General features: G+C 35.7%; 1 protein-coding gene across 1 annotated transcript in view; it reads right to left on the minus strand.

Annotated features, from left to right (window-relative positions):
- Positions 1-20,190, minus strand: part of brinp1 (bone morphogenetic protein/retinoic acid inducible neural-specific 1) — a 173,408-nt gene that overhangs the window by 80,546 nt on the left and 72,672 nt on the right. The window contains exon 3 of the mRNA XM_026240636.1: positions 5,556-5,746. Coding sequence (XP_026096421.1) covers positions 5,556-5,746 — 191 coding nt within the window. The remainder of the gene's footprint in view (positions 1-5,555; positions 5,747-20,190) is intronic.

Genomic DNA, 20,190 nt, shown 5'->3' on the forward strand with positions numbered 1-20,190 from the left:
AGTTCGGTTTCTTAATGACACTGTGTCCCAGACTGGCCTCTTCGGCGATGCGGTCGAGTGTCTGGCCCAGCAGCTTTTTGCAGCATGATTCTTTAATTGTTTGTGTTGTGAATATTTGCAGTGCATTTCTGTTTTCGCAGTGTGTTTCTTTGTGTTGTGTGTATTTACTGCACGTTTCTTTATATGTTTGTGTTGTGCGTATTTGCAGTGCTTTTCTTTGTTTGTAGCGCGTTTTTTTTATTTGTTTGAGGTTTGCAAATTTGCAGTGCGTTTCTTATTTCTTTGTTTGTGTTGTGCGTATTTGCAGTGCTTTTCTTTGTTTGTGTTGTGCGTATTTGCAGCGCATTTCTTTTTTTGCAGAACACTTTGTTGTTTGTGTTGCGCGTATTAGAAGCACGTTTCGGTTTTTGCAGTGTGTTTCTTTATGTCTTTGAGTTGTGCATAGTTTCAACTCGTTTCTGTTTTTGCAGCATAATTATTTGTTTGTGCTGTGTGTATTTGCAAAGCGTTTCTGTTTTTCCAATGCATATCTTTGTTTGTGTTGTTTTATTATTTTATATTTGCAGCTTGTTTTCATTTTTTGTTTTTGCAGCACATTTCTTTATTTGTTTTAGTTGCTCGTATTTGCCGCATGTTTCTGTTTTTGTAGCACTTATCTTTATTTGATTGTGTTGTGAGTATTTGCAGTGCTTTTCTGAATTTGTTTGTGCTGTGCATATTTGCTGTTTGATTGTGTTTTTGCAGCGATTTTCTTTATTTGGTTGTGTTGTGAGCATTTGTAGTGCACGTGTTGTTAAAATAATGTTTTTTTGCTTTGTTTTTTATTTAAGCTCTTTCTGGCCACCGAATAAAGGGGACTACTAGATTGCATTTTCATGCTCTGCTTATTATTAATAACTTAACAACTTGTAAGTTCGTCTAAAGGTCACATATCATCTGTTAAAGGTCATAAATTGTTAAAGTGAAAACCAACTACTGCCTTAATATAAATGCATTTAATGGCATTCTAGATGCTTTACTTCTCAAGATACGTTGATTTCTGATATCAGTATGTATGAACATACTGCTTGTGTGCACATAACTGCACTTATCGACCATAATCTGAGGTTTTATGTTTCGCAACATGCCACATGAAGTTCAGAAGCCGCTGGGGCTGCATATGAAGACAGATCACCAGGTTTTGCAACAGATTTCATGTCACATATGTTCGGGAACCTTAAACCACAGTCACAGCTGATGTCTTCTGTCTATATCTTCTGTCTCTTCCTGCAGGCATGTTAATGTTATGTGCACATCTATGACTGTCGATTAACCTACTAGCATTAACCTATCGATCTTTGTGACCTTTATTTTTAGCTGTGTCTATACTGTTCAATCTCAGCAAAGAGAACATTGTGCTACAACAAGGGTGGACTGCAAACCCTGACGCTAATGTTAGTAACCTTTAAAGGCAGCATTAATAAATCAGATTTCCTGTTAATCAACCGATTAATCAATGTAAGGATGCCTACAGCGAACAAAGAACAATAAACTTTAATTTGACCTTGAGCTGCGGTATAATTACAAGCTCACCGTCTGTCCACAATAAAGCGGCTGCTTCCTCCGGCGCTGATATCTGAACACCAGCGTCTCATACCATTTGTAATCACAGATATTATGAGGCACGCTTAGGTATTAGCCTCACATTTCTCTGGATTATACAGCGGTTTGTGATTTATTGTGGTACTCTGGACTGGAACAGGCATATTGCTTCTATCGATTTTCCATTGGGTTTTATGGTCATATCGTGTAGGTGACAGAGGGTAAGGGCTTTCGTGTCCATGGATTCCCTCGAACACTGCGTCCGAGATTTAATGAAATTCGAGTTGCCATTTCATATTTCTTCACTTTGCAATAAACTCTATAGGGTTATAACAACCAATTAATGCTGCTATGACCAACAGCACAGCTGCTGACCTGCTTAACACTTAAAGATGATACATTTGTAATTCCAAATATTATTATACATCATTCATCTTAAAAAATAAATAAAAAAAGAATGAATTAATAAATAGCTTGTTTAATGTTAAATTAAATATTAACTGTTACATTTTTAATCATCTGTTAATACAAGCAATAGTTTTGCATATAGCAATACACTGCAACACAAATAGAAAATATTCATGGTATATTAATTTTTTTTATTTGTTTGTTTTGTTATTTGTCTGTATAGTTTTTGTTAGGTTTAAGTTCATTTTGTTTTAGCTATTTAAGTTAAGTATATATATATATATATATATATATATATATATATATATATATATATATATATACTTAATAGTCAGTGTAACTTTCTGTTAGTGATAAGATTAAATAAATAGCACATATCTATATTGCCATATTTCTGGATTGCCAGAGCATTCCGAGACTTTTACAAGAGCCTTCAGATGCTTGACACAGACTGGCTTTAATGTGGATCAGACTGCATCATCCTCTCGGCAGTGTGTGTGCGTGTGTGTGTGTGTGTGTGCTTATTTGTGTGCGCCTGCTCTACGCTCATGTTTATCTGCCAACATAATGACACACTGTAAAACACGCAACTGACACTTAGAGCGCTGACCTCAGTTCTCTTATCGTGTCTTATGACCCCTAGAGCAAATGCAGCCTACTGACACACTGAGACATGATGATCATGATGAGAGACAGAGAAACCATGAATGAAGCTGTGTGGGTCATTCTCACAAAACTGTGTATTAAAATCTCCCTCAGGACCAAAGGACGCCGTAAACAGATAGAGATACTGGGTTTAAGGTCAGTGCAAAAAGAGATTTATATAGCAAATATCATTGCATCGCACCACATTATTTATTAGTTCATATTACTGTGCTTTGCTCCGAGCACTATTATTTCATTTTTTTTTTTCTGTGAAAAATAAACTGATTTTAACAAAGTTGAGTAATCGAGCTTAGCAAGAGTCAGGAAACATGTTAAAATAATACAATACTGAGAAAAAGTAAGTATGACATTTTATTTTAATATCATTTGATCAATATGAAATAATACTAATACTAATACTAATACTAATAATAATAATAATAATAATAATAATAATTTTAAAGGGCAAAAGTCACAGCAAAACAGAGTTTTAAACTTTTTAGAGAGAAAATAAATAGTGGAAGCATGACATTTTTATAAAAAAGCAATACAAAGAAAATGTATTAGTTAAATGTAAATAAGTGATGCCATAAAATTATGATAGGGTAAAACCACTGTTAGTTGATTATACTTTATTAACTATAACAACAACAACAACAACAATGATAATAATAGTCTTAATAACTTTGTTACTAGAAATTAAATACACTTTAACTTAAATAAAGTATAAACATTAACTATATACTAAACACTATAGTAACTAAATACGAAATACTTAAATAACTTAAAAAATAACTAGCCTATGTTAGATATGAACACATAACAATGAAAGACTAAACACCTCCCTGGGCTGCTCTGCATTTGGTTTTATGCTGTTCTTACAATCCAGCATCATATTCCCTCTTCCTATCCGATTTCTTTATTCCATAATTAGAGCATCAGGTTTAACCACTAAGCCAGAACTGATATAATATTCCAACCCCTGAATACCAACTCCCCATGAAAGCCAAATGACAGCATATCAGACCAATTACCCTTGACAGCTGCAAATCTATATGAAACTGAGACCTTAAAGGACAAAAATGGTATCGGGGTCAGTTCAGTTCTGCACAAACACAGGATTATGAATTGGCATTAGAGACACGATCCATTAACAGAATGATTTGTTCTTCAATGTTCCACAGCAGGGAATCTCACAAACCAAAGGCAAGACAAATTGTTTGTCCATGCACTGCTCAATTTTAGGAATTTAGAAGACATTTTTGTTTCCATAACCTGACTTCTTTCAGACTAGTGGAAAGAAAATACAGAAAATACACATTTAAGTGTTTATTATTTTTTTTTTAATCTTTATCTATTTGCCTCTATAGAATTAAATTACAATACATAACTTAATACATTGTTTTCCTCAGCTATTTATATATATATATATATTAGGGGTGTAACGATACGCGTATTCGTATTGAACCGTTCGGTACGACGCTTTCGGTTCGGTACGCGGTACGCATTATGTATACCGAACGGTTCGTTGGACTAATTAATTATATTTGAAAAAAAAAAAGAGAAATATAATGATATGCGTTCAACAAGGTAGCCCAATAACCCAAACGACGTAACAGGCAACGCCCCTGACACTCCCGAAGAAGAAAAAAACACCAACTTATATGTTTATGTTATGTTATGACTCAGTGAGGCGCTCGCTCACTCAGTACGCGCTGAAGGCTCGTTGCAAAATGGCCAATGCGTTTAACAGACTAGAAAAAGAAGATGACTCTCAAACATATTGTTTGAGATGCATGATTCCATCTATGAGCTGCTCGATCAGAGTGACATGAGAGCCCCTCCTTAGAACATTATTTGTAAATCCATGTTATGGTAAGTGTGCACGTGAAGTCTTTGCACACTTTCTGAAATCCACACTGTGGTAAGTTTGCACACTACACTAGTGCTCTGCATTCTTTCTAAAATCCTATATAGTGAGGGCTTCGCGCGGTTGCTTCATTGCTTAAAAAAAAAAAAAAAAAAAACACCAGCGGGAATACTTGAAACATGTCAACTCATTTACGCCGACATCACCTTATTGTGTCAGTATCTGGGAAAAGACGAAAAAAAGGAGAAACATGCACGCAACAAACTATGCCTGCAGCATTTAGACACCAGTATTATAGCTTACAGGGAATCCAAAGTGCACCCAAACACCGGACCTGTTGGTTATTTTAGGATCTTATATTTCTGGTCTGTTAAATGCATTAGACATTTTGCAATGAGCCTTCAGCGCGTGCTGAGTGAGCGAGCGCCTTAGGGGCCGTTCACATATCGCTCCTAAAAACGCGTGGAAAACGCTAAGCACGTCTTTCTCCTCCTTTCCAAAGCGCTCGGGCAGAAGCGCTCATGAGGCGTCTGTCTTTGCTAAGCAACAATGACGTGCTCTCTCCATGAGACGCGGAAATTTCAGCGAAGGATAAATGGATTTGCAGCTCTAAAAATCGCTTGCAGTAGCTCTGCTACTAAATTTATTTCAAAATTGCAATCCATATACAACTATGATCAGCTGTTCCTTCATCTTGGCTGAGTTTTCAACGTTGTTATGGGAAAGGATGAAGCTGATTGGTTAGTTCTTGTCACATGACCCGCGGTGCGCTTGCGGCATTCTGAAAAGTTGAGATGTTTTTACATTTTGCTGTATCTAAAACGTACCGAACCGAACCGAACCGTGACATCAGTGTATCGTATCGAACCGAACCGTGAATTTTGTGAACCGTTACACCCCTAATATATATATATATATATATATATATATATATATATATATATATATATATATATATATATATATATATATATATATATATATTCCTGCTATGTCAAGTCAATGTATTGTCAATGTTCCTGCATATGCATATGTCAGTGTTGGCGCTCACCTCCCAGCGTGGCTGAGATCAAGATGTGCGTCCCATATTTCTTGATGATGGTGTCAATGAACTGTTGCGTTGATGGCCGTCGTCCGAGCATCCGCATGCTGCGCTGAAACTCCGGCATCAAGGGCAGAGGATTCCGGATCAGATCCCGCCTCTCGATGGCCGTGTTCCTCACCTTCCAACGTGCAAACTCCCTACAGAGAGCAGAGCAGACCGTGAGGGTTGCTTATTTATCCTTGCATATGCAAATGCATTTCTACAGTGCTTTCAAACACATTTACAGTAAACACAAAAGTTCATTTAAACAGCAGACATTGTGTGTTTTTATTCTCATGCCGGTAAACACACACATAAACTGCTTTCACTAGAGGAGGTAACTATAGCAACAGAGGCTGTTCGAGTACTTTTTATTAGCTTCATTATTGGATGGAACATTGACAAAACATAAACACTGTCATTATCAATTTATTACCATATCACAAATATATAATTACAGAACATTAGTGTTTTATTATACAGTAATCTTTCATTTAATTGATGCTTGGCTTTTTGTGCTTAGATGTGCATGATCACCTAAGCAGATTCACTAAAGTTCTCTATCTATCTATCTATCTATATATCTATCGCTCTATCTAAGTAAGTTCACAGAAGAAAAACATACTTGAATAACATGAGGTTAGGTAAATAAAAATTTAGCTTTTTGAGTGAACAGTTGCTTTACTGTTATTCAGTCTTGTCATGTATGACTATGATTTAATCTGGCAAAATACATTTTCAAATGCACTGGCAACTGCAAAAGCTCAACAAGCACCAGTAATCACTTATGTCCAGTGTGATAGAGGGAAAAACAAAAACAAAAACATTTTGATAATGAATACAAATCAAGGCTTTCACAATGTTATCTAATCAGCACGACTGCCACCTGTGGATCTTTACTGCTGTCATTGGATTGAAGCCGTGAGTATCAGTCCTGATTTGCCATTGGCCAAATTTGGTCTCACTAATCTCACAATTGGTTCGATTGGGATCTCATTTGGCAGCGAATCGCATGCATCTAGTTCCTGTAATGAAGTGAAAATTGAAAATCCTTGAGACATGAAATGCATTCACTCAACGATTTGTTAATAATCAGATGAAATACGCTTCAATTAGGATGAGGCTCAACAGTTGAAACTGTTTTTAAAGAAGCATCTATTTTCATAAATGCTGAGTTCAGAGTTGGACACTGGAAATGTCCATTCAGCACCTGTCTAAAGTCTAAATGTGTTAACATTGGAAAAGTGCCACAGCAGCAATCACTGCTGAACTTCTGCTAACACCTGCCACTCTGTCTGAAGGAGCCTGGACGTTCAGATCAGGAGCTGGAGGAACCTTCTGTCAGGAGATCGCCCTGACGTTCACATTTGCTTCATATATTGTTGTGCAGTGTCCACATTCACTGTGGTGTTTTAGTAAAATGCAAAACAGGGACCCTCTTTATATTAGATGGCCTTAATATCTACTTAACATGTACTTACATAAAAAAAATAAGTAAAATTTACTTTTTATGTTTATAATGGGATTAACTTCATTATGACATTCCGTATAAGTAATGTTGCACCTACAAATCTATTAACTCTCATTAAAGTATTACCAGTGTTGGGCGCAATGGCATTTAAGTATAACGGCATTACTAACGGAGTTTATTGTTCATTAACGGAGTAATCTAATTAATTACTTTTCCCATTGTTGCAACGCTGTTATCTTTACTGAGAATGTAAAGTTTCGCGTTACTACAATCTGGTTGAATAAAGCACGAGGTGTCATTCTTTGGCTACACATCAGCTGCCAGGAGAGAGCAGGGGTGGGGATGATGATTGGTTGGGTGGGCGGTGCCCTGCTGACTAATACTAAATACAAGACAGCGCCAGCGACAATGGTGACGAGTCGGGTAAATTCAAAGGTAGCGTTCTTGAACTGGAAGTACTACTTCTCGTTAATTGAAATTAAAGGCAAGAATGTTTCTGTAACATGCACGCTATGCCCAATATTTAAAAGTTGGATAGTGTTCTGTTTATTGTGCAGTAGGCCTAATATACAGTTACAGAGATTTTCACTAATGGCCAGGTTTTACTTTGTTTCTTTTTACCCAAGTTTTCATTTTTGTATCTTAATTTTAAATAAAATAAATACCAAATGTTCTAAAATACTGTGTATAGTGGTTTTTTTTTTTTTCAATCAGTTAATATCTTTGATATTAAATATGTTATAGAACGTAAAAACGTTATAGAACATTAAAATAAATATATTATATATAAATAAATAAATACATCTCAGTTACTTTGCTGAGTAACTAATTAATTTTACAATGTGGTAACTGAGTTACTGACTCAGTTACTTTTTGGGAGAAGTAATTTATAACTGTAACTAATTACTTTTTTTAAGGTAAGATGACAGACACTGAGTATTAGTAGCATTGTCGGGTTAAGTTTACAATAATTTAACATGTACTTGCAAAGTTACTTATGGTCAATAGAATGTCTGTTAGGAGACCATCACAATAAAGAGTTGAGAACAGATATTGAGAAGCAGCAGTTCACTAAGATTCTAGTGAGAGTCAATTGTCAGTTGGGTTGTTTTATTTAAGTCATCTATTATTTACAAATTATTATATAGCTGGCTTAAAATTGTCTCAGAAGACACCAACCCTGAAACAACATACAAAACTTCCCAAACTTGCTATAAGTTTGACTGCAACCTATAATCAGTGCTGTAACTTGTGTTCACCATTTGTTTTATTACATGTTATTAACTAACAGTATGATTATTACTGTACATTTCTGCCATATGGACATCACCTTGACATAGTCACCACTGATAAGCTACTCCTAAATATAATGTAGAAACTTACATTTTCTGTGAAGCTGCTATGCAGTGATTTGTCTCATGAAAAGCGCTATGCAAATAATATAAGTTTATAATATTTCAGAATTTAGCTGAGGTTTGTTTCATGAACACAGAAGATGTTTACAGTGTTTTCATATTTGGTTTAATTGTTAGGGCCGAAGCAGATTTTGATTCCTCTCCTGTATCCACAGCTATCTTTTCACAATGAGTCTAAACCACGGTACGTTTACATAACACAGTAGGAGAAATGAATTATTCTTTAATAAGATATTGGGCAGATGTCAACAAATTCTGCATCACCAATAGCTATTTAGTTCTGCAGTTCTGATGTAGGATGCTAGCATTGGTTTTAGGTGTGACTCAGCTGCTTTGACACCAAGCAAACGTGTGTCTCTAAAAAGAGCTCTAGTGTGAGAGCTCTCCAAATATCCAAATGTCAGAAATGAGTCAGTGGTGGGAAGTCTTTGTGCTACTGATTGTTTTCTCAGCTACTGTCTGGTGAAAGCAGTGCTAGTGAATTGACTCCATTCGAACAACAGCCTGAAAGCTGGGCGACTTCACTGACCTTACAGGTTGTGTGATAAGGAGGCCGCGAAAATGCTTAATAGACTATACCTGTGAAGATATTGATCCACCTTTCCAACGTTTGTTAATGAAAAGTCAATTAACACAGTTATACAGGCTTATCTGCAAGTGTTCTTGCACTTTATAAATTCCAGAAACTCTGGATGCCGTGACATGTTAATTGTGGTTCATTATCCAAAGCAGGTTTTTTTTTTCAAGTCTGGGATATGGAATAACTGAGATAAAATCAAAATCAAGACATCAAAATAATGATACAGAACTTATAAACTAAATAAAAATGTATTAAAACAAAAAATAATAAATAAATAAATATTTATTTATTATTTTATTCATTTATTGAGTAAATGATAACATATATGTATGTTCGTTTTATATTTGTAACAAAGTTCGTAGTTCGGAGAAGAAGTCGGGAACCTGTGAACCTCACTGATGATTGCCGCACACAAATAGAACCATAACAACATACATAATCCTGGCCTGGTTGTCACTCCTGGTATATATATATATATATATATATGTATATTATATTATTATTATTTTTTTTATTATTATTATTTTTTTTTTTTGGTGATGTGTTCTTGGTGATGTGTCTTGTTTGTCCTAAATAGTAAAACTGCCTGCTGGTCTTCAGAAGAAAACATAAATAAATAAATAATAATAATCCTTCAGTTTGTGCAGGTTCATTGGTTTCCAGCATCTTTTGCATATTTGAACACATGTTGTACATGCATTATGTGAGAATCAAAGCAAAACATAAATAAATGGTATAATAACATTTGAATTAAATTATAATTAAATAGTGTTGAAAGGGGTCAGTGGGCTGACATTTGCAGATGAGCTGTAGTCTAGTTTGAGCACCTTTGGTCTACAGCTGCTCCTCACCTTTTCTAGAAATTTTACCAAGACAAATTGTAAATAGAGCGTAACTGATTGTGTTCTACAAATGTTGGCGGTTTGGAGGGCTTTCGGGGTCGGTACTGTAATAAAAATAACACCAGGCGGCTGAGAGCTCTGGGCAAGTGCGTACAATTAAGTCTACCTGCGTGAAGCCGACCCTCGCTGCGCCGCGGGTGCCATAACAATTCTGGATTGACACCCTCTTATTCAGACACCTCACAAACTGCAATCAGCAGGTCTGTCTTGAGAATAAAAATATAAGGAGACCTCTGCAAAACATGACAATAATTCACTTATACGGTGGGTTTGGGCAGCCCCCCTTTCTTCGAGGAAAGTTGAACCGTTACGCCTTTGGAAATCATTCTAAGAGCTTCGTAATTACTGCTCTTCAAGGGAACGGGAACAAATATATGCAAATTGCATTGTGTCTGCTTTTGCATCAACAAATCTCAAGGTAAAGTAGTGCAGATAATGAGGCATATTAAGACTCCACATGAAATCACTCAGGAGGAGGATATAAGGTGTGTCGGCTGCACACACGTGTTCAGATGCTTGAGTAGATGGGAAGAAAATGAGACGAGGAAGCTGAGGAATAGGAAGCAATGACAGAAGGAGGAAGAGAGGCAGGAGAGTGAAGAATGAAGATGAGAACACAACTAGAGACTGGAATACTGATGAGTTCAATGCCAGACCAGACTACACCATAAACACTGCACTCAACTTGAAATTTTGATAGCATGAGTAGCATCTGAGGGTAAATGTACATCTCTGTAATATGTAAACAAATACTTTAAAAGTTAAACTGAGATGCATTTTACAGTAAAATACAATTTCAATTTCAAATTATTTTTTACTCCAAAATGTCACATATTACTATAATTGTTTTGTCAATGCTTGATATAGTATTGTATTGTTATTTTTCATGCTTTCATTTCAGAAACGAGAAGCGACAACAATTGAGAGGCTGTACACATGTTGAAAACAACAGCTCTGGATATTCTGACGTTTTTCCTTCGACTCGTTGAATCGCAAGTGTGTTCCAGTGATTTTGCTGTGAAAGGCTCCGTGGGCCCTCAAATTGACCTATTACTTAACTCCAATTCTCTCTGAGCCGATCAGCGCGTTTCAATCTCCAGCTGCATGGCTTCAGCGCGCCTCTGTTCTCCTGTGCTTGTTCGCAGGCTATTAGGGTCAGAGCACTTTCTTTCCCTCTCTCGTCTCTGGACTGTGTCCAAATTCACAGATATCAACGGTAAAGTCATCCACTGGCGGCGAATTTTACAAGAATTTCTTGTGCATTCCACTCAAGAGAAAGTTTAAGGTAATATATCTTCTGACTGTGTGTTTGCGTCCATGTGAGTAAACATGCTTAACTTTGTGCTGAAGTAAATCCGTTTAAGTATGTGTTTTATGGCCTTATGCAAGTGATTTAAAGATTTTCGTAATGCACATAAACATTGCTTTCTCAAAAACACAATCATACATACGTGATGCTCACATATCATTGTAGCCCACTTTGTGCTGATTACATTGTTATTAGTTTAGCTATTAATATGTTTTTAAGATACTGAAAACAACATAATCGTCAGGGCATGTCAAAAATTCTCCAGGGGCCCAAAACACCCTCAGACCCCAAAAGGTTAAAAAAGTAGTCAGTACATAAGCTACCAATAAAACGATTTGGGGGAGAGTAATATCAAAACGTGTCAATTAGTGTGGCAGTAGGCATATAATAATGAGCTGAACATTTTTCACATAACCAGTCTTACATTTGTACACACTGTACATGCAGTCATTACATCTCTCTGCTGTAATATTGTACAGAATGAAGCAGAGTTCTGGACACAACCACAGCCAATGAGCATAGCCAGAGATTATCAGTTCAGCATCAAGTGTAAAATCTCAAATCACACGTCAGTTAAACTCCTCTCGGCTTTGGCCATTGCCGAGGAGCCATATGTGAGAGCCATATGTACTTAGGCCCATACGCTCAGATTAGCAAAAGCTGTTGGATGGGAGTTGAGATATGATTCACTGCATTATTTCTCAGCTCAACGGCAGATTTAATGACCTCTCTGAGGAACTCCTGTGATAACAAATAGCCCACGCCAGCAGAGGCTGAACATGCAGGACAGGAGTGATTATCACGCCACAAAGCCATTAGAAAGAGCCGCTGTGAGTTCGTCACTCAAGACTGAGAAAACCTGTGTTTGGAGGCTTGGTTAATAGCGTTAATCAGTTGAGATATCACTTAAATGACTTGTCTGCCTAACACAGAAATCGCCTCAGAAATAGACCTGTACTTTTTCTGAATACAATGCGAGTGCTTGTCCACAAAACCCAGTGCTGTGATACTAAGGCAGTGGATCTCAAGCTTTTTGACTGCAAGACCCCCACTGTTCACAACAATATTTAAATGCCTGACACTCAAAGCTTCTTTAAATTAAATCGCAGGATTAAAGAAGTATAACCAATCAGCCAAACCATTTACATAACTTTTTGAGTTTTTAAGAATAATTTTAATTAGGGTTGAGGGACAAATTATGTCATGCCGAGTCCGGCATAAAACTGATGTTGATAATGATGATAAACTCAATATATGAGATGAACGTGAGCTTTCAGTTTCATTTAAGAAAAACTACCATCAAATACAGACTCAAAGATCTTCCCTGCAAACCATAAAATTTAGGTTAAACCTGAAGAAATTATGGTAGAAATGGTATCACTATGACATAGTGAAATGTATTTATCAAATAATAATAATAATAATAATAATAATTAGTAGTAGTAGTAGTATTAGCAGTAGTAGTATGCTAAAAGTAACAATGAGGAATATCATATAGTCAAGATATTTTTACTCCATATTTTAATTTATACCGTTCTGTTTTGCAGTACCATACATTAAAAAATTAAATACATATACAAATTGTATTTTATTTTTATTTATTTTTTAAAGGTACACGGTAAAAAAAAAAATACTGTAAATTTAACAGTAAAATACTGGCAGCAGGGATGCCAGCAAGTTACTGTAAATGTTATCAATCAATCAATTCTTGATTACAGTAGAGTTCTGTAAATTAAATTACAGTAAAAAATACAGTATTTACAGTATTTTTAAATAAATATTAAATTTTACTTAAATTTAATTGGGTTGTCCACAATTAACCTCCACAGAGTAACCTTAAAAAAAAAAAAAAAAAAATATATATATATATATATATATATATATATATATACATATTATTATTATATTATTTTTTTTAAGGTTACTCTGTGGAGGTTAATTGTGGACAACCCAATTATGTTTACATTCATTCTCAAGATCTACCAAACATGTGGAAAGCATTTCCTTCCCTAATATTTGTGAATTATTATTGTTATACTGTAAATATTGATATATGGGAGAAGTGATACTACTTTTTAGCCTTTCTTAGCCTTTTTTAATAATCTTAATCTAAATTATTTTGAATCATTCTATGTAATCTTGAGGCCTACTTGGAAGTTTGTTCTGTCTCTCAGACCTGCTAATGCTGCTATGTATTGTTAACCTGACTATAGCCAGTGTAAAAACAAACATTGCAGGCATTTGTGAAGGCATTTCAATGTTTTCATTTCATTTCATTTAAATCGAGCACTGGTAGCTCTCATGTAAACTGCCCATGCTGTCTTCTGTCCTTGGAGAGATTTTGAATTTGAAGCCACTTGACTCACTGAATCTCACGCATGTGGATCTCTTTCTTGCATGCACGGTTTATATATTTAGAAATACAGCAATGTAGAGCAACGAGACAGTGTCAGCATTCCTCTGCCATCCGTTCATCTATTAGAGACCAGCAGGTTTTTAGCGCTGGGTGAGAATTCAGACTAAGTCGGATATTATACATATATAAAGTCTAAATCTGAGCATGCCTTGCCTTAGAAAACTAGGACAAAAACTACATTTGTATAAAATATGACAACTGAACAATATTCCGACACCTATATGTGCCCTCGGCATGCATCGGTTTGTTCCTCAGACACACAACAAAACAACAGATCACAGAAAAAAAAAAAAGAAAAAAAAACTCTTTCAGTACAGACACCAAAAACACAACACATATTTGTTTGTTTCTGTGTAAATATATCCTGCACAAATCACACTGAACTCGCGGCGGCCTGTCACAAGCTAATTCCCCTGTGCACTCTTCTGAGGGAACAGCTCTGAACATTTATAGCAGGACCCCGTCTGTTTTTCCCCATCAGACAGACAGCAGTGTAATCAAAGACAATCGCTCATCTGAGTAGAGGACAAATCCCACCAGGCTCTGCTTCGCCTAATGATCGCATCTGATGCTTGGCTAGCAATCCGGTTGTATTTTATGACCCAAACACAGCATTCAGATACAATGGAGAGACACTTTTCACAATCCAATTAATTCCTAACGGATTTATGTTTCTCATGCCAAATATCCCTTCTCACTCATAAATACAGTACTGTATGTCATGTTATTGTAAAAGTATAATTAGTTACCAACGCCATTCCATGCGTTCTTGTTACTTTGGAAAACCTGCTTTTGAGAGTGAGAGCGTTTCCTAAATTTTTTATGTTTTTGCATATTTCTATCAAACATATTTTCAGATATCTATGTGTTATTATTGAGGTAGCTGTCAATGGTCTAAGCATCCCTTCAAACCATCGCTCTGGAATGACAGTAGTTTATCTGAAAGACAAAGAGAGGTGACAAAGTATTTTGATGTATGTTTCAGGCTGAAGGCTTTTGTTATATGTTGGGTTTTGTGCACGTTCTGCATGTCCATAATCTACATCTCTAATCCTTCCCAATGCCTAAACTAACTGACTTACTATTAATAAGCAGCAAATTAGGAGTTTGTTGATGCAAAGTCAAAGTTAATGCTTAATATAATGTGTGACAGAGTTTTCCTTTGGCATTAGAACTACTGCATAAAATAATCTCTGTGACCAACAGAAGTTTACGATTCTTACACATTTTGTTTATGAACATAACCATCATAAATGGACATAATGTTTATGAATTCTGAAGCCTAAGCAACCGTCAGAAGTTAAACGTATGCAGTTAACAATTAAACCAACTTAAGCTTCAAACAGCTTGGTCTTTATTTAAAAGCATTTTCCTTGAAAGTTTGAATTAGACAGGTTTACACATGTGCAATTATAAACACCACAAAGCTGTGAAAGTGACTAGTGAGTAGATGAGTTTACCTGTTTGGTGTGACAATGAATTTTGCCAACAACCTTTGTAATCCAATTCAGCTACTTATTAGCAACTGTCCTTTTCAAGATTAAGAAAATAGAGAAAATATTACTGATGTATTTTGTCATAGAATATAACATCACAATATCTTGAGCTTTGGTTCACCAGAGAACTTGTTTCAAGCATTTGAATAAAACCCCTTTCAAAAAACCCATTGACTTCAGGACCATAAATCTGGCAAAAATGCTCACTCGTTTCAGTGTTTTAAAACACATTCCTGCAAAACTCTGTTCACTTTGGCAGGAAAGTGTCTGCTGAGCACATATAGATGTACCACATTTAGCAGTTCACATAAACTGATTTAACCATTAAAGGCATTTATCCACTTTTTTTTGAAAGCCAGAGATTAAATATGTGACATAATGTACTGGGTGCAATCAGTGGCTGGATCATTCCCATAATGCAGTACTATTTGAACTACTATTTGAGCAGAGTGCGAGGAAGAGGTTTTCTTTTATAATGTACCATGGTGTACCGAAGTGGCTGATCTCAAGGACTGCTGAAAGAACGAGTGAAGGAGAGATATTTTGAGAGATGCATTTGAAGAATTTCATGACAAACTAGAATTTACATGAGTTTCACCCACATCATGAATTCTAAGGCAGGTTAATTGAGTTTGGCATTGTAGATTAATTGCACATTTAAGCTTGTGTGCAGACAAAACAACAGTACGTAATGTAGGAATGTCTGCTACTAATAGTCTTCACTGAGATCAGAAAATATTTTAAAAGAACTGGGAAAGTGAATGGATTCCTTTTTTTTTTTTTTTTTTTTTTTTTTTTTGGTAAAAGCTATTTTATTGACAGCACTTTAATCTGCTAAATGAAATAATATAGAAGGTAAAAATAATTAATAAACATCCACATTGTGATTTTCTCTAAAGCTGCTTTGAACACATTGCGACAGGATTTTTCATATCTATAGCTCACATATACTGCAAATTAAAATCAAAGACAGGTCAAATAATGATTAAAAATACCAAAATTAAGAAACACTGAGAGCAGATTTTTTTTTACAGATTCCTTAAATAACAGGACACACATTTTAACATTTAAACTGTTAAACATTCTTAATAATTGATTATTTACAGAACTAGATGAAATTAATATCAGGCGTTGCTCAGTCAGACACTGACCGTTAGCTTACAGTCAGTTGAAAGTTTTCATGTTTTGAAATCAAAATTATTTTTATGATTTGATCAAACAGGAATGTTTCAGAGTCATGTAAAGCAACTAAAACCACAACACATCACAGACATATTTTTTATTCAAAATGATGTAACTTCCTGGATGACGATGTCATTTAGCTTTCGACTTTTGCCTGGCATTTGTTAGTTAAAAGTGTTTAACAAAAGACTAACAGCATTAATACTTATTATAAAGTAAATCAATATTCCAAAACAAACAACAATTTAAATACAGAAAAAAAAAAACTTTCCTAATATATTGATAAAAAAAAGAGAATCCACTGAAACTATTGAGAGAATTCTAATATGACCTCCATCTTTAAAATGTGTGGATATAATATTCAAACCAATACATTAATGCATGTATGATATGGATATTAAAACACAGCTACTGGAAATTGGCAGAATGATCTAGAGCTATTAGTTGGTGTTCCATGGGAATTCAGCTGGTTGATTCTACTAACAGTGGCATAAACTGATCATGTCTAATTAGATCAAGGAAAGACCTTGTTCTCGAAATTCTGAGCATATTTGTCACATTGGTGCTTATTTTATGCTAATGAGCTATAATAAATTAGATGGATATTTTTAAGAAGCCGTGAATGATGGTAGGCATGCAAAATAATAATATCATGGATTCAGAAACGCTGATACCTTTTGTAGGTTAGTTGGGAAAAAGCCACTCTTGACCTTTCTGCAGATCACAAAGGATCAGCCATATAGTCGTTTACAGAGACTCCTGCCCCATCTAATCACAAACTGCCAGTTGATAAAGTGCACAAATTCACAAACACACACGTGCTGTATATACTCCACGCCATCCATGAAGCAATTTCACAGGGAAATTAATTTTTGCTCTAAAAATTGGTGACATTAAAAGAAGGAACGTGCGGATAATCCAACATGTGGAATAGTTTCTCTGAACGGAAGCTCCTGACAGCACCATCTTTCAGTCCGTAAAATACACGAGGGAGCTATTTTTCCTGAGCTTTCTTAAATGAATGGCCGCTAATAGTGCCTGAAAACAACATTTCTGTCAATGGAAGTTTGGTTAAACATGCATGTGAATCCATGCAGAGTTCCTCTCCTTATATCCATTGTTTAAAATGTAAGAAATTGTGTCCAGCGGCAGACTGATTCACACTAACAGAACATAAAATATATGAACTGTTTGCTAATAAAGAAAGGCACAGAAGCCAGTTGATAAGTGTTCTCCCTCCTTCCTCCCAGGTTTCAGCACCAATGTAACAAAGTTCATAGATCTGGAAGGAGACGGGAACCATCGAACATTCAGACACAAAAATCTAATAAATAAACAAAAGTAATTCCCACCTGTCCACGTCGACCTATAGGGATGCGACACCTATCTCAGAACTCGTAGGTCCTTCAGTATTATCACTAGCTTTGCGTTGCTCTATAGCTAATTACCCACATTCATCCTGGACTCCACCTCTTGTCAGTCAGGATTCAGCCTTCTGATTCTCCTTGAATCAGACCAATTTCTAAAATGTTACAGTACTTTAAATTATTGAACCTTAATGATATCTGCAATAAATGTATGATGGTTCTGTTCCGTTTACACTGGGGGGTTATCGATGCTTTCATTGCTCTTATTCATGCTAGACTACATGCGCAGAGAGTTCTTGCCCAGAACAGAACCATATCTCCAATCCAAACTGTATGCTGATTGTCAGTCACCTTTGACAATAGTGGTCCTGACAGAAATTATGTTTTTTTATAAAATCAGAAGAAATGCTTTATTTTGAGAGTCACTTTTGAATATTCTGTTGATAATAAGTAACGTTATACCTGCATGTCTACTAATTCTCGTTAGAGTATGAGTAGACTTAATATCTGCTCTTTATTGTGATGGTCTCCCAACAGTCTACTGAGTAACTAAAGTAGCTTTGCAAGTACATGTCAACTTATTGTAACCCTAACCCTACCAGTCTACTAATACTTTACTAACACTCTATTGAGAGTTAGTACTCGTGTAGGTGTAAAGGGACCATCAAAATAACGTCAAACCAAATCACATTGCCAGCTTCTGGTCCGGCATGCATAATGTAGTTTAGACAAGACTGACTCTAATAAACCAGCCTGTCAAATTTGTTTTGTGCATGCTGTTTACAAATTATGTCACAATTCCAGGAACTAGTTATTTCTCCTAAACAGTTAAAATATAAACAAGACCCATCTTGAGGCAGATTCTTTGACATTTTTTGTGTGCAATATGCATCAGATGGTCAGTGTTACCAATTATGATCACCCGTATTTACAGATCAGTACCTTTTTAGGCACCTGTTGGGGTATTGGTACTCATTTAACTCATTACTCGTTTTCACATTAAAAGACTTTAACCAGTTGATAAATTACATAAACAGTGAAGTTACAGATGCAAAAATAGCCATGTTCATGAAAAGAAACAGAAAAAAAAAACATCTTGAAAGGGCCTGTGAAAACATAGCCCAATGTTTTAAATAATTTTACTAATCAAACATTTTGTGACTGATGAGCAATTAACAGCAGAAGAAACCCTGATGTGCAGTTCTGTCTCAATCACTTGCTCTCTTCCCGTCTCACACTTCTCCTGTTCTTTCACAGGTACCTTGTCAGTGTCTCTTCTCTTAGTTCCCAATAAAACTTCCTCTTAAAGTGGAAACTGGAAGAGCTGCACATTGCGGATTTTCATAATCATCGGCCCAGTCAAACCAAACCCATAAATCACAGCAGCACAAATACAACCAGACTATACAATCCACCTCCCTTAAATATACAGGCCCTGTGAAAGTAGGTTTGAAAATCAATGCATTTCATTTCCATTGCATGTTCCTTATGCCACCTGGCCTTATTTTCATTCTCTTCACAATGGTTAAATGCAGCCTGAAACCTGGAAAAGTTTGAAAAGGAGAGTCAAAGTGTGTGGGGTTTGTTTTATTGTGGCTTAAAGGAAATGAAACCACACCGGCCTCTTTTACAATCCATATAAACTATTTCAGGCACAACATAAGAAATGTGAACGTGTGATAGAAAGGCAATAAAATGTCTTTACATTCAGTGCAGTTCATAGACAAAAGGTCTATGGGTAGGGTGAGACTTGATTTTATGCATGAGTTGTTGATTGGCTGTTTATATGTGGGCGTGGCAGTGAAAAGTGTATGCAAATGAGAGTGATCTTGCAGGGGTGGGGCTTAATCTGACTAATATTTGGATAAATAATAATTTCATAAGAGATAATTGAATCAGGTTATGACATTTTGAATAACCCTGTGCTGTGCTAAAAGTCCTTTATTTAAATAACATAAAAAAAGAAAGAAACATGCATGGATTTCATAGATCTATAACTTGCATTTAGAAAATGGGTCAATTTTCATTTCATGCCAACTTTAAAGACAATGCACGATGTGTTCCTTCATTCTAAAATGTCTTCCATTAAGTCAATATCCAAGAGTTAAGAGAGCATAAAGAAGAACACAAAGAGAAGAATAACCTCTGCTTTGATGTTGTCATTTCCTGATATATATTTAATATTTTCAGCACACACTGCAACATTGTACAGGCTCATTTGCAATCAAACACATCTAATGATGGTCACTATGGAGACCAGCACAATACTCTGTTTGCTGTAGAAACTCAATGTTCTCAACTGGATCACTGTTAATTTGTACTTTAGCACATTTGGGCTGGTAAGTGCTCATTAGTAGTACTTGGAGTCACTCTTTTAGGGTTATTGATATGAGCATACACTTAAATTTCATTGTGTGACTCATCCCACACAGATATGAATGATTCCTGGAATCATATGTGTGTG

Source organism: Carassius auratus, linkage group LG30F (assembly GCF_003368295.1).
Source record: "Carassius auratus strain Wakin linkage group LG30F, ASM336829v1, whole genome shotgun sequence".
NCBI classification, from domain to species: domain Eukaryota; kingdom Metazoa; phylum Chordata; class Actinopteri; order Cypriniformes; family Cyprinidae; genus Carassius; species Carassius auratus.